The 15550-nt window shown below is 35.9% G+C and overlaps 1 protein-coding gene across 15 annotated transcripts in view; it reads right to left on the bottom strand.

Annotated features, from left to right (window-relative positions):
- LOC129953677 (glutamate-gated chloride channel) overlaps positions 1–15550 on the bottom strand; it is a 240227-nt gene that overhangs the window by 23559 nt on the left and 201118 nt on the right. For 7 of the 15 annotated variants that reach the window (XM_056067373.1, XM_056067454.1, XM_056067527.1 and 4 more), the window contains 5 exons: positions 13547–13783; positions 13279–13413; positions 12766–12918; positions 3720–3899; positions 2344–2453 (listed from right to left, as the gene is read on the bottom strand). In XM_056067373.1, the coding sequence (XP_055923348.1) occupies positions 2344–2453; positions 3720–3899; positions 12766–12918; positions 13279–13413; positions 13547–13783 (815 nt within the window). The remainder of the gene's footprint in view (positions 1–2343; positions 2454–3719; positions 3900–12765; positions 12919–13278; positions 13414–13546; positions 13784–15550) is intronic. The other 8 variants (XM_056045850.1, XM_056067998.1, XM_056067764.1 and 5 more) reach the window with 2 other exon arrangements.

Here is a 15550-nt window from a genome sequence, read left to right as displayed (position 1 = left end):
TGGTCCTTATTAGTGTGGCTTCAGACCAGGAACGTCCACTATCGACCAAATATTCACACTACGGCAGATTTTGAAAAAAAAAACCAGGAACTTCAAATCAATACCTATCATCTCTTTTTCGATCTTAAAGCCGCGTATGACAGCATCTATAGGGAAGAGCTCTACCGAGCAATGTCTAGTTTTGGCATCCCTGTCGAACTTATCCGTTGGCGCAGAATGAAGATGGAGAATGGACGCTGCTCTATCAAGGTGGGAAAAGATCTTACCGATGCATTTAATGTCTAAAAATGGTTTTAGACAACGCGACGACGCACAATCTTCCAAAGGTCCATCCAATTATTCGGATACGCAGATGATATTAACATAATTGGAAGATCAAAGCGTGATGTCAGTGGAGCGGTTTTGAGCATTGTGACGGAAGCGAAGAAGATGGGTTTAGTGGTCAATGAGGGCAAGATCAAGTATATGCTGTCATCAAAAAAAGACACTGCAAATCGCTGCTTCTTTGGACGTAGAAGGCAATTGAGAAGTAAAGTCCTCTCTCGAGCATCTTAAATCACCATCTATAAGACATTCATCATCCCGGTTCTTATTTATGGCGCTGAGGCCTGGACCCTGTCAAAGAAAGATGAGAGCGTCTTAAGATGCTTCGAGAGAAAAATTCTTCAGGTGATTTTTGGTCCCGTATGCATAGATGAAGAATGGCGGAGAAGATATAACGACGAACTGTACGGGTTGTACAGCAACACTTACCTAGTTTGAAGATTTAAAGTCCAACGGCTGAGTTGGCCTGGTCATGTAGAGCGGATGGCCATCAACGCTCCAGCCCGGAAGGTCTTCGAATCCAATCCTGAGGGACGGCGCAGTAGAGCAAGACCGCGACTCAGGTGGCGCACCCAGGTGGGAGAGGACCTCAACCAACTTGGCGTGCGAAACTGAAGACAGCTAGCTAGGGACCGGGATGGCTGGAGACTCATGTTGGTTGAGGCCCAGGTCCGCCCGGACTGTAGCGTGACCTTAAGTAAGTACGTACTTTTTTTTTGGAAATTTTGAGCTTGGGCATTATGTCGGTATCCCCAACAACGTTTGTGTTCAAAAGATTGAGCTTTTAATTGAGCCGAATAATAAGGTGTTGCATCTATTCACGGAATAAGCAAAGCAGCGGTCTACAAAGTGTCGAATATTATAATAAATAAATTGGGTGGCGCAACAGTCCGTTGAGAACTAGGGCCTAGTGACTAACAACTTTCAACTATTCCTGCCTGCGAGTGATGTTGTCAGGAATCAAATGTAGGGGACTTATCGTTTTTATGAAAAATCCGGACGGCTTATTTGAGAAAGCACTTTTTCATGACAAGAGTTACTCTTGGAGAATTTGTCAATTCCTCGCAAGAGGCAGTACCCGTGAAAAGACTTTGGCTGGCATAGGCAGGGATCGAACCCAAGACCACGGGTACTACGAGTGTCATTGATAAATTTCTCTCAAACACCATTTGTTAGATATAAAATTTTTTAAACATAACCTCGATTTTTTTCGTCAAAATAAGGGTTTCCCTACGTATTTGGACGGCAATACCGACAAAATACCCAAGATCAAAATTTCCAAAAAAAAATACCCCCAAAATCAATCAAAATGTATTTCGGAAATTTTGGATGTGCTTCGTTTTTTTTCGAAATTTGTAATCAGAACTCCGAACACTGGTCATCATTCTACTCATCACAAGTCTTTAAGCATAGATTCACCAAGTTTCGAGTATATCTAAGAAATTTTGTTTGATTTTGTACGTACATACTGAATTTGGGGATATTGGTTTTGGGAATTTTGGTTTTTGAGATTTTAGATTTGGGCATTTTGTTTTGGGGGTTTTTACTTTGGGGCTAGAGTACCCAACCCATTTGGATGTGTTGGCGGTACCATGATAGATTTTGATTCACCAATTTTTGTCAACGGAATTTGATCTTAATAAACACAATCGAAGATTTACTTTGCAACTTTTCAAATTACAAATTGACTTATCACTTTTGAAATAATGTCTAAAAAATTGAAAAGAGTTTAGTGGTCTGAAATTCTAAATTGTTTATAATTTTGTAGTAACAAATTCTTACAAACGTTTCATTGTACTAACTTTTTTGGTTCACTGTGCTATAAATAGAAATAGATTCTTAAATAAAAAACACTGCTTATGTCTACTTTTGCAACCATTAAAAATTAAGCCCTCAACACATTTCTTTTTAATTATAATAATATTTTGTATTTTAATCCAATTTATGAATTTTTAATTTTTTATTCTGAGTTTTTAATTTTGTTAAATTAAATAAATTTTAAAATGAAAGAAGTTATACCATTGCGAATGTTGCATTACTGTCTGTGTCGAGGAGATCTGAAGCAGCGTCTAAGCTAGCTTGCTCCAAATCCCGGCGTTTCTTTTTCATATTCTCCTTATGCATGTCTGCTGCACGATCCGTTTATGTTGCATTGGGGTAGAAAATGGTTTCAAGAATTTATTTGTTCGCCAAATAAACGGGATGAAGACACGATTACACATAGAATTTTTGTTTGGTTTGTTTTTTTTTTTTTTTTTTTTTTTTTTTATACAAAAAAGTAAATAAAAACAAATTGTTGTGCGATTTGTACATACATTACAACGATTTTGGATATATATATATTTATGTATATATATAGTTTTTTTTTAATGAAACGAAATGAAGAAAGAAGAAAGAAAAACACAGGAGATTGATAAAATAAAATTTGTCAAATATTTTGATTTGTATTTTATTTTTATAATTTTAATGGATTTTAATCGAACACAAAACAAAAAATTCAACAGAAAAAACATCGAAAACACAGATTAGAAAGAGAAGGAAGTTAGTATTAACAATAAGAAAAAGCGAGAGAGAGAGCGATAGAAAGGTTTTGAGGGGGGGGGGTTTGAATTTGAAGTTTTGGAATTTTGAATTTGTGGAAAAAGCAACAAAAGCAACACATAGAAATTGAGCAAACAAAAAGGGGGTCTCGGACGGATAATGAAATTTTGATTCGTAGCAGATAGTAGTAGATTAGATACAATTGGAGTAGAGTGGAGCAGATACACAATTATTAGTTTTTAGCAGATGTAGTAGCAATGCAATAGTAAAGTTTTGTTTTTTGAACACAAGCGGGATACAAAGTGGTGGTAGTAGTGGTTGGTGGTGGTGTTGGTGTGTTGAGTGTAGTGTTGTATTTTTTCAAAAAAATTTTGTAATTTTTTTTGCAGTTTTTGTTTAAGTTTTTTGACATTTTTTTTTTTTTCATTTTGATTTAGATTTTTTTGTTTGGATGAAATGAGATAAAAGAAAACGTTAGTTAGTAAAAAATATTACGAATATTAAAAAGTATATATAGTTTTAAGTATAATAACATCAAGAATGTTAATTAATTAAAAGTAGAAGAGCAGTAGACTGGAATTTCGCTCATATTGTGATCATTTTTCGAGGAGTACCAATTCCAATGTACCATTTTTAATATATGTTTTTTTTTTTTAAATTCTTTCCAATTTTTTTGAATTGTTTTTTGAATGTGTTTTGAATTTTTCTTTTTTTTTTTTGAGTTTTGTTTGTCTCGTAAACAACAACAACAACGAATAGTAGTAGTAGTAGTAGTAGAAGTAGAAAGCTTTTAATTAAGAAACACCATTAAAATATATATAATATAGAAAGCGTATTAAAAAAATGTCAATTACAGCATTTATTCAAACCTGAACGTGATGCATAATTGACAAGTGCAAATTCGAGTAATGCACCAAATACAAATGTCAAACAGACGCCAGTCCAAACGTCAATCGCTTTTGTGTATGACACTGGGGGTAACGATGCGTTTATTCCAGATGTTTGTGTTGCCATTGTTAGAAGAGTTGTTACACCTAGAAATAATTGTATTTGTTTTTTTTTTTGGAATAAATAAATTTATTTATTTAAATTAATTCTAAACAAAAATTAAAATATTAAAATCAATTTATATACCGCGCGTTCTGAGTGCTTCAATATGTTCATCTTAGTTAAATTGCATGTTAAATACCATTTCGAAATAGCATTTTTTAGTCTATAAAATGTCCGAACTTATTTTTGATGATTCCGTAGCTTGAGAAGCTTCTCTTGATTTTGTATTTTTGGGGTTTCTTCCATTAATTGATGTTATCACTACTTTACTTACCTTCATATTCCTTAATTTCTTATAGCTAATTTTGTGTGTTCTTTGGGTAATCTTAAATTTTTTATTACATATAACGAAATCTATTCAAAAAAAATTAAAGTAACTAATACCTACATGAAAATAACACTTTCAGAAAAGACTGAGGTTTGTAAACAGTAAGCTTTCAGAAAATGCAAGGTTCTTAAACTTATAATGTCAAAAGTCAATTTTTCAAAACATAAAACAAAGTTTTTTAAGTCAGAAGTTGATTAACATAATAATTTGCAGCAACTTCCTTAAATGTTATAAAAGATTAAAGTTGATTTTACAAATTTTAAGCAAGAACAAAAAATGATTTTTACTGAGAATTGCTACGAGAAGTGACAAATGGAAAAAATACCCGTCATAATATTGATATTGATTGATATCAGCTGAAAATTATCAATTTGCTTGATGAATCGTTCTTTAATATCAAGAAGCACGTTTCATCAACTTTTTAACACTAATTCGATACAAATGTCTGTCTGTCAAGTCCAATTTTCATCGGCTTATCGAAACTTTACATGTATTTATATGATGATAACCCAAGTTTTTGATGATTTTTTATCATGCAATCATCATATTGATGAACGATTTCTTCACATTTATGAAATTCGTCATGGTGGTGGAATACTTATGCCTCATATTTATTTCACTACACTGACAACTGAATTCTTCACTTTTATGAAATTGGAGAGTAATCAACATTACTGTAAATTATTTCATCGTTTCTTCGCATTGACGAATGCATTTGTCAAATTTATGATTGTTTTTTTTTAAATCATTAAATTAATGAAATCAATTATAATAATTATGTAGGATTGATCCATTTTGATTAACACATTCATCATAATATAAAGGATAGGTATCTATAAAAGAGTTTTTTACAATAAGTTAATCATATTGACGAATAGGTTCATAATATTTATTCAAAAACTTCTCGATTACATTTAGATAAACATGCTGAAGAATGTATTCATCACCCATATTAATGAATGGTTTCATAAATTTAAGTTCATTATGTTGGAGAATTGGTTCATCATATTTATTTTATTTGAGAAAATTTTTCATCATATTGATGAATTAATTTATCAATGTTGTAAGAAAAGTTTTCAAAAACGGTCATCATTTTTTTTATGGTAAACACTCTTTCAAGGGGATATTATAAATAAAAACAAATTGGGTGGCGCAACAGTCCTTTGAGAACCAGGGCCTAGTGACTTACAACTCTCAACCATTCCTGTGTGCGAGTAATGTTGTCAGGAATGGAGGGGACCTACAGTTTATATGCCGAATCCGAACGGCTAATTTGAGAAAGCACTTTTCATGACAAGAGTTACTCTTTTAGAATTTGTCAATTCCTCGCAAGAGGCAGTACCCGTGAAAAGACTTTAGATGACATAGGCAGGGATCGAACCCAAGACCTCTGGCATGACAGTCCAACACACTAACCATCATACCACGGGTACTACTCAAGGGGATATTACTACCCTTATTATGCAAGGGCACAGTGTGAACACTAGGAAGAGGATAGAGGGTTTAAAAGGAGATGTCGGGGCACATTGGTTTTGAATTCCTGAATATTGCAATGACTAGGAAAGACAGAGTGTGGTAAGGCATTCCACATTCGCGTAGTACGGCTAAAGAACTACCTTTATTATGCAGAGGCACAGTGTGAGCAATAGGAAGAGGAGAGAGGGTTTAAAAGGAGATGTAGGTAAGACATTCCACATTCGCGTAGTACGGCTAAAGAACAAATCTCTGTATTTGACATTACGGCCGAAGTTGGGCTCGAGGGTATACTGATGAGCATTCCTAGAGGGTAAAATAGGGTCAGACAAGAGACCTTACGACGATGTTCAAGTGAAGTAACTGAACTTATGATGATATTATCATCTATCAATTTAAATGCCCTACGTCCAATGCTATCCACGTGGCTTAAGTAAGTTGCAGGAGCACAAGCCCAGGAATGGGAGTTATACTCAAGCTTTGGACGTATGTAAGTCTTGTAGATAACAGTCAGATCAGAAGGGGGGAAATATTTCTTGCATAGCCTAAGGACACACAAACACCTTGCGGAATTTTTGGCGACATCGCGTATGTGATCATTCCACAAGAGGTGGTTGGTGACAGAATATCGAGGTGTTAAGTCTTATTGATGCAAGTGCCATCCATGAATAATGGCAATGTGGGTATATCTCGCCTTAACGATACAAGACAGCATTGCGTTTTCGAAGCATTAAATTCCAAGCGGTGAACAATGCTGTTAAGGTCAGAATTTAATGAGCTTATCATATTTTGTCGTTGCAGTTCCAATATGAAAAGCTAAGAGTACTATCGTCAGCGGAACAATGTATTGGATTAGATGTTGCAGACAGGAGATCATTAATACAAAAAAGAAAGAGTGTTGGAGATAAAACAGAGCCCTGGGGTACACCAGCATTTATTTTATGGTTTTCAGACTTGAATCCATCCAATACTACTAGTATTGAACGATCCGAAAGGTAATTACTAATCCAATGAAGCAGAGATTTATGAAAACCGAAAGCAAGTATTTTCTATAAGAGAGCCTGATGCCAAACCCTATCAAATGTTTTTGTTATATCAAGTGCAATAATTTTACTTTCTCCAAAACTATGTAAAGATTTGCTCCACTGTTCGGTGAGATGAACCATAAGATCAACAGTGGACCTATTGCTACGAAAGCCGTATTGTCGGTCATTAAGAAGCTATCGGTCTTCAAGATATTTCTTGAGCTGATAATTAATTAGCGTTTCCATGACCTTATAAAGAAGGGACGTAAGTGCAATCAGACGAGTGGTTAGAGGGTGAGGAAAAATAGCCATTTTTGGGAATAGGCTGAACAAATGCCGTTTTCCATCCGATCGGAACGAGGCCTGAGGAGTAGGACAGGTGAAAAGCTTACGCAGTGGTTTTGCCAGCGTTTAAGAACACCTCTTCAGAACAATTGCGGGGATACCATCCGGACCAGCGGATTGCGAAAAAAGATTGGTCCCATAGAATCACTAACTCGCTCAAGTACAGGCGGAGTCAAAACACTCACTGGCACTGACACCTAGCAAAGACATTAGCTTTTTCTGAAGAGCTAACAAAAGGAGTGTCATTGAAAACGAGCGTAGAAACCGAAGAAAAGGAAGAATTCCTCATGTTTTTTACAAATGACCAACAATTTGTACTGCCTTTGGGACATTGCAGTATTTTTTGCCGTAGTTTTTGGTCACGTAAAAATTTGGTCTGTCGAATATGGGCGTTGCAGGCCTTCCTGGGTTGTTTGAACTTTTGCCGGCTTTCCTCAGTAGCAATATAGCATCGGAAACTTATAGTAATTATTGAGACCGTCCCAGTTGGCTTCCTCGTATTGCCAAACGGTTCTTTTAGGAGCTCTTTCCTTAACTGAACAGTTCTTACACGAGAAATTTGCTGATATATCACCATGGTCAGATGTGCCTAGAGGAGATAGAACACTAACAGTGTACTTATCAGAGTCAGAGGTAAGAAACAAATCAAGAACATAGCATACGTCCATTTTTCGGGTTGGCTCGTTGATTAGCTGAGTTAGGTGGTTCAACTCAGCGAAGATTTCAAAACACATTCCATCGGGTGTTGTCTGGCCTGAATGTTGAAGCCATGAAGAATTGTGTACATTGAAATCAACAACGATTTCAGTGCGAGGATAGGACGAAACTATTCTTTGGATGGAATCATATTGTGATGAAAAGTTTAAGAGGTTTTTTTTTGTAAATATATTGATCGAACATGTTGATGAATTATAAGCGCGATTCAACATTTAAAACGTTGATCATATTGACGACCTTTTTTATCTAAGAGGTTGTTAAATTTGTAGGGCCGATATTGAATGTAAAGCACAACTGAACATCAAGTTTTGTTCTAACATTCATTTAACATTTCTCAATTTCAGACTAACTCAATTTTAACCAAGGGCAAATACGCAATTGAAAAACGCATTAAAGTTATTCAGGCTTATTATGAAAATGAGCCGCAATTCGTATTGTCCAGTTAGCGATTTGTCGGCCAATTCAGAGCTATTTTCTTCACTATTTGCCAAATTGCAGCAAACTCTCAAGTTGTTCTAATCTGTAGTTGACACAAACTTGAAATTTAAAAGCCAAGTTGACTTTTGTTTTTCTTCTTTGAAATTTATAACATAGCCTACCTGCGTTTTTAAGAAAATTTCCTCGGAAGAAATGTTTGAAAGTTGGAGATTTGATGAGTTCTGAATTTATTCTGTTTTGATTTTAAAAATAAAAGAAAATATATATGACGGCCGAAAAAATAAGTGGCAAAAAGCGGTACATTACGGAAGACTGGCTTATTGCAATCCCTTTGCAATGCATCCATATAAACGAGAAACTGACGGCGCGAGCAACGAAAAGGGTTGAGGACAAGGCTTGATATAGTATTACTAAACAATTCAATATCACCCCACCTGGTCAGGTTTGTACATATGTTATTTAAAATTTGTGTGTAAAATACATTTCAGGATTGAAGTTCGAAAATTTTATGTACAGGTAAAACAAAATTCACACCAGGTCAGGTACATAAACCTAGAACCGAAGGCTGCAAAGACGAAAGTGGAAACATTATAGTGGAACCGCAGTCAATGCTGAGGATATAGAAGGACCACTTCTTCAGACTGTATAACGGCGACGACGAACCGATCTGGCAGGCAGGATGATCCAATCAACATAAACTACGAAAGCCAACAATCCCGTCCTCTCGACTTAGACGAAGTAAAGATTGCCATATATAGGCTAAAGACTAAAACAGCAGCTGGAGCGGATGGCTTGAATGCCAAGCTCTTTAAAGCAGCTGAAGATAAGTTGGTTAGGTTGAACCAACTTATCTGTAAGATATTGTCGCAAGAAAGCATGCCCATCGTCAAAAACCTGATAGGTCCTTATCAGTGTGGTTTTAGACCAGAAAAGCTCACAGTCCTGGAAAAAACTGAAGGATACCAAATCGACACCCACCATCTTTTCATCGATTTTAAGGCCGCATATGACAGCATCTACAGGGACAAGCTGCATAGGATCAGGTCTAGTTTTGGAATCCCTGCCAAACTCGTACGTTTGTGCAGGATGACCTTGGAGAATTCACACGGCTCCATAAAGGTTGGAAACAACTTAACAGAACCTTTCGATGTCAAAAAAGTTGTCTAAAACCTTTGACGCGCTGTTATGTGATTTTTTTTAACATCGTGCTTGAAAGAATAGTGCAGAGCTCACACGTCAACACTAGAGGCACTATCTTTCAAAAGTCTGTCCAATTACTGGCATATGCTGATGATATTGACATAATCGGAAGAACCCAGCGTGATGTCAATGGTGCTTTTGTTAGTATTGAGGCAGAGGCGGCAAAAATGGGTTTAATCGTTAAAGAGAGCAAAACAAAGTACATGCTGTCGTCAAGAAAGGACCTACAACACCGACGTCTTGGTCAAAACGTCACCATCGACAGACGTAATTTTGAGGTAGTCAAGGACTTCGTCCACCTAGGCTCCGCTGTAAACGCAGAAAACAGCACCAGCGTTTAGATCAAACGCAGAATAACTCTTGCTAACCGCCGTTTCTTTGGACTAAGAAAGCTATTGAGTGGTAAGGTCCTCTCTCGAGGACCAAAGTATATATAATACCCTTATCATCTCCGTCCTGCTTTACGGTGCGGAAGCATGGACTATGACAAAAGCGGATGAAAGCACCTTGGGTCAGTTTGAGAGAAAAGTTCTTCGTGTGATATACGGTTCCGTATGCATCAGAGGGGTGTGGAAGAGAAGATGGAACGACGAGCTGTACGGGCTGTACAGCGACGTAGATTTAGCCAGAAGGGTAAAGGTCCAACGACTAAGATGGCTTGGTCACGTAGAGCTCATGGAAACCAATGCTCCGGCCCGGAAAGTCTTCGAATCCACACCCACATTACAGCGCAGTAGAGGAAGACCGCGGATCATGTGGCGCTCACAAGTGGAAAGTGACCTCACCCAACTTTGAGCGCGAAACTGGCGACATCTAGATAGGGACCAAGCTGGGTGAGGCCCTAGTTCACACAGGACTGTAGCGCCACCTTAAGTAAGTAAATAAGTGTAAGTAAGTTTAGTGGAATTAGCTATTTGAGATGAGGTTTCCGTTGACGTATTGCCTTTTTGCAGCGACTTGTGATAGTGCCTTATCATAAACTGATAAAACCTGTTCCTCTCCTGGAACCACTTGTCTGCCCTGCCTGTGCCACCTAACTTTTTCACGGGTACTGCCTCTGGCGAGGAATTGACAATTCCTCCAAGAGTGATTCTTGTCATGAAAAGTGCTTTTTCAAATTAGCCGTTCGGATCCGGCATATAAACTGCAGGTCCCTTCCATCTCTGAAAACATTACTCTCACACAGGAATGGTTAAGAGCTGTAAGTCACTAGGCCCTGGTTCTTCATGGACTGTTGTGCCACCTAATTTATTTATACCTATTCTTAATTTTATTCAAACCGAAACTGAGGACAATATTTGACAGAATATGCAACAAAATGTGTTACGAATTTGAATTTAACGGAAAACCTCAAGTTTGCTTTCTCAACTTTAGCTATTTTTGAAAGTTGAAGAAACTAGAAGTTGATTAATTCGAGAGTAGAAAATCGAAAGTTGAGACTGTTAACTTTGAGTGATGAAAAACAAAATAACAAGTTGAATATAAAAATCTTCTTCAAGTTTAGTTCAATAGTGAAGAAAATGGCTCTAATGGTCCAAATAATCGTACAATCGGAAAAATCGTTCGTTTAAGCAAACAGGGTCTGTACAAGATGTGAAAACACCATTCCATGCTCATATTCATTTACACGCTTAAAAGGTACAACAGGCTTATGAAATAAAGTCTCTTGGCCATGTCAAGCGTCGTCAACGGTCATCAGAATGGTGGAAAGAAATGACAACAGTGGATGATCAATTTTCGAAGAAAATCTTTTTCAGTGTTAAGCCACGTTCTTACATCAGTAGTTTCTTCAATAAGCAGAATAGCCACATTCGGGCGAATGATACTCCAAGAGTGATTATCAAAAAACCAACGAACCCACAAAGAGTGACTATTCGACTGTTTGGTGCGGTTTATGGGCTGGTGGCATCATCCGGCCGATTTGGCCACTAAGTTTAGAAACTACCATAATATTTCACGTGGTGACGATTTTAATTGGCCACTTAGTTTATGTGATTTGACACCTTTGGACTTCTTGTTTTGGGATTATTTGAAAGAAATATCAAAAATCAATAAGCCAGCAACAATTCAAGAGGTAAAACATGAGTTAATTGGACACAATAACGACATAGTACCTCAATTATACCTCAGCGTCATCGAAAATTTGGACCATCGGATGGAGGTGTGCCGCCGTGGTCACGATGGTCATTTGGCTAATATTTTGGTTCATACATAACTGAATCATACCAATATTATCAGAATAAAAAGAAATAATAATAATTTCTTCAATAATTTGTGTTTAATTCAAAATCAACATCGGCCCTCAAAATTTAACCACCATTAATTTTTCCAATTTATGAAATTTTTTAAAACCATTTTGAATGATAAATAGATAAGTGTATTTTTTCTAGAAACATTTTAGGTAGTTAAACATTTAGAACCCAAGATCTTGATGGTTTATATCCAAAATGTTTTACTGCAAGTTCCAGAAATATTATCTAAATAAAAACTTACGATTTTATCCCGAAAATTTAAATAGCATGCTAATAAATTGATTATAACCAACAAAGCGATAGAAATTTAATTTATTTATATATTTATTGATGCATGCTGAAGATATAGTTTATTTAATATTATTTAATCCTTTGCAATTCTATTTTATGAACAATTAAAATATAAGGGGCTTTTGGATTTATCGAATAAAAAAGAATAATATTTAACTCAAATAAACTAGATTGGTAAATGTTTAAGAAGGACTAACTTCTGCTATTTAAATTAAAAATTTTCTAAAAGAAATTATAGCATACGAGTATTTTGTTTAAAACAAAAATAAACTTTTTAACACATAACATTGTCTATTTATAAACAAATAAACTGTATTGTAAGCCAAACGTTGTTTATAGAACATTAGATTTTAATCAAGAATTAAGTGTAAATTAACCTGTAATTAGCTTATTTGAGATTTTATCTTAAAGGACTTCATCAAATCTTCGATTGTACCCCATGATGGTTTGTTATGGAGGACAAAAATACAAACATAGGTGTATATATAATGGAGCACAACCAAGACCTGACGACCTAAGATATAATGCAACTTCCGTTTTCCTGAAAGTTCGCACCAAGCAGAGAGTTCTGATATTTCTTATCTACTCATATGTAGAGTTATACGCGCGATGAGTTGAAGAAAATTGTCACGACGACGACGCGAAGATTTTGAAGTTTTTGAAGAACGAAGGACGAATGAAGGCAATTTTACAAGCGATACGAGTATATTGAAGTATGTAGTAGTTACATGTAGATACTTTTAAATCAAATGACGTTTGTTTTCGACGTGACATTACTTACCCAGTGATACACGAGCGGGTACGGCTCCTTGATCTAACCAGAATGACACCCAAGACACAATGACCAACATACAGCAAGGAATGTAGATTTGGATAAGGTAATATGAGAACTCTCGCTTGAATAGTAAATCGACTTTCAGACAACTGTATTCGCCTAAAATGAGAAACATAGGAGAGAAAAAAAAACAAAACAAATTATATCTGTCAGTATCTTTTGCTATAAGTTTAGGTTTAGATTAATTCTTTGATAAACGTAAAGATAGAGATACAAAACAAAAAAATTAATAAAACACTAACATAGGTCTTATGAAGCTTAGTGTGAAATAGAGAGATAGAACATGCTACTATCTACGGTATAATAATATATTAAGTTGATTTATGTTCTTGTCATGAGATTGTGAATGTTTAAGTGTTTTGATGTTGATTAAAAATCTAAGGAAACTAAATTAACCAAAAACAACAAGAACAACAACGAAAATATCCTTACAAGGACTCTGGACTCCGGAAGACTTACCCGTATTTGTTTTGCTGTTACAATAATCAGTCAAGAATTTTTCCAAGGTAAAGCGTGGTAGGTGTAAGTTTTTCACCACTTGCACCGGATCGCCTTCCTTCCAAAGGAAGACTAAATCATTTGTAGTCCAACCGTCTGTTTGTGATTTATAGATTGGGCAGAAAACAGATTGATTAATTGATTGTTATGATATTATGATTACATTGAGTGAGAAAATAAAATGGGGTTGTTTGATTAATTATTATTATTATTTTGGAGAAAAACTTACAACTAGCCATTCGTAGGGAACATATTTGTCTATCCAATGGATATAGTTTTAAATTCATTGGACATGCTAATGTTAGCGATATTCGTATACTGTACAATACGGAACCATTTGGAAAAATACGGATATAAACATTTGGCATGATTATGTTGTGAAAATGTCCTTCTTTTTCGTTGGAGAAGAACAGATCGGGCATCCAGACTCGATTTGCTTCAGTCAATGTTAGATATTTTAGCCGACCTATAAAAATAATAAATATAACAATCATGATATAGTTTTATAACAATTTTATAATTTTATAAAATGAGGAAAAGGAGACACGCTTGAATAATGTATTTTTGATTGAATTCCTTCAAAGCTTCAAGTAAAACTTTGATGGAATAAGAAATAGCGAAAAACTGCGAATTAACCAAGAAAATTTTGATTCACAAAAAAAAAATACAATCTTTCATAAACTTAACTTTGAATAATATAAATGATACCTATTTTCAACAAACTCGACTGACTAAGGAGTCCAAGACAATCAGTGGAACATCGTAGTCGATACGGAGTCTATGCTGAGAATATGGAAAGACTAAGACCAATTCTCCAAATTTTATAGCGCTATAAATCCTCTATAAGGGGGAAAGAACCACTCAACCTAGGCGTAGCAGAACAACAATTCAGCCTACCCGACCTCGACGAGGTGAAGATAGCTATATCAAAACTGAAGGCCAACAAAGCTACTAGAGCTAACGGCTTCGCTGCCGAATTATTCAAAGCAGCAGGCGATGTCTTGGTAGGGAGTATGCACTTACTCATCTGCAAAATACAGTCGCAGGAAATCATGCCTGTTGAGTGGAATCTCAGCATAATTTGCCTAATACTCAAGATAGGAGCTCCTTTGAATTGCACCAACTACAGAGGCATTAGTCTCCTAAACATTGTGTTTAAGATAATTTTTGCCGTATTATGTGATCGTCTGAAGCCGTTCCTCAAAAACCTGATAAGTTGATATTAGTTTAGCTTCAGATAAGAAAAATCCACCATTGACCAAATATTAACATTACGCAAAGGCCTGTCTCGGACTACATATAGCGTCAACTTAAGTAAGTAGTATTAAGTCCAAGAAAAAAGATTTTTTTTTGGAACATTCAAAATTTTTGTTCGTTCCCCTAAGCACGTTCTCCATCTTTTAAGTCATAAACTATCAATTTCAATTGAAATGAAGAGTCATTATCTCACTTCTGCACGAGTGTCAATTGAATTGTAGTCGAATAGAGATTTCAAGGCAGGTGTGGAGATTATATGAATGGAGGTTTTGAAATATCAAAATATGTCAATAGTTTTCAAGGGCAGTGTGATGATTCTAGTACAGCAATTGTGAATTTAAAAAGATATCTTCAAATACAAGCTCATTTCTTGAAACATTAATGCAGGTCTTGAAATATCGGGTTTTGTAAATAAAAAAAAGGAAAAAAGTAAAATTTGGATTTTTAAGTCAAAGTTAGGTTTAGTGTTACTAAAAACAAGCTTTCAAATGGTTAGGTTAGGTTAGGTTATAGTGGCTGTCCAAGATGGAACGGACACACTTAGGCCAGTTTAATGGCCCATTGTGATACCACATGAATCTTGAGGCTTCCTCCTAAGCTCAATGGAACCAGTTAGAGTCTCTTACGAAACGTGAGAGGCTGATTATCCCGATATGATTTAGATCGTTTAGATCGTTAAAGAAGAATTCTCCTAGGTAATTCTTGCGTTTTCGAGCTAGAGCAGGGCATGTGCAGAGAAGATGAAGAACCGTTTCTTCCTCTTCCTCGTCCATACAGCTTCTGCAAAAGTCATTTGAGAATACGCCTAGTCTCATGGCGTGCTTTCCTATTAGACAGTGTCCGGTTATGACACCTATTATCGAGCTTATATGCGATCTGCTTAGAGAGAGCAAGCACCTTGAACGTTTTAAATCCAGTGTTGGCCAGATGTTTTTTGTGGCTTGACATGTGGTGATGTTGGTCCACCTGGTGCCTG

Source organism: Eupeodes corollae, chromosome 1 (genome assembly GCF_945859685.1).
Source record: "Eupeodes corollae chromosome 1, idEupCoro1.1, whole genome shotgun sequence".
Classification (NCBI taxonomy): Eukaryota; Metazoa; Arthropoda; class Insecta; order Diptera; family Syrphidae; genus Eupeodes; species Eupeodes corollae.
Note: the sequence above shows the minus strand (reverse complement) of the source record. Positions and strands in the feature narration are given on the sequence as shown.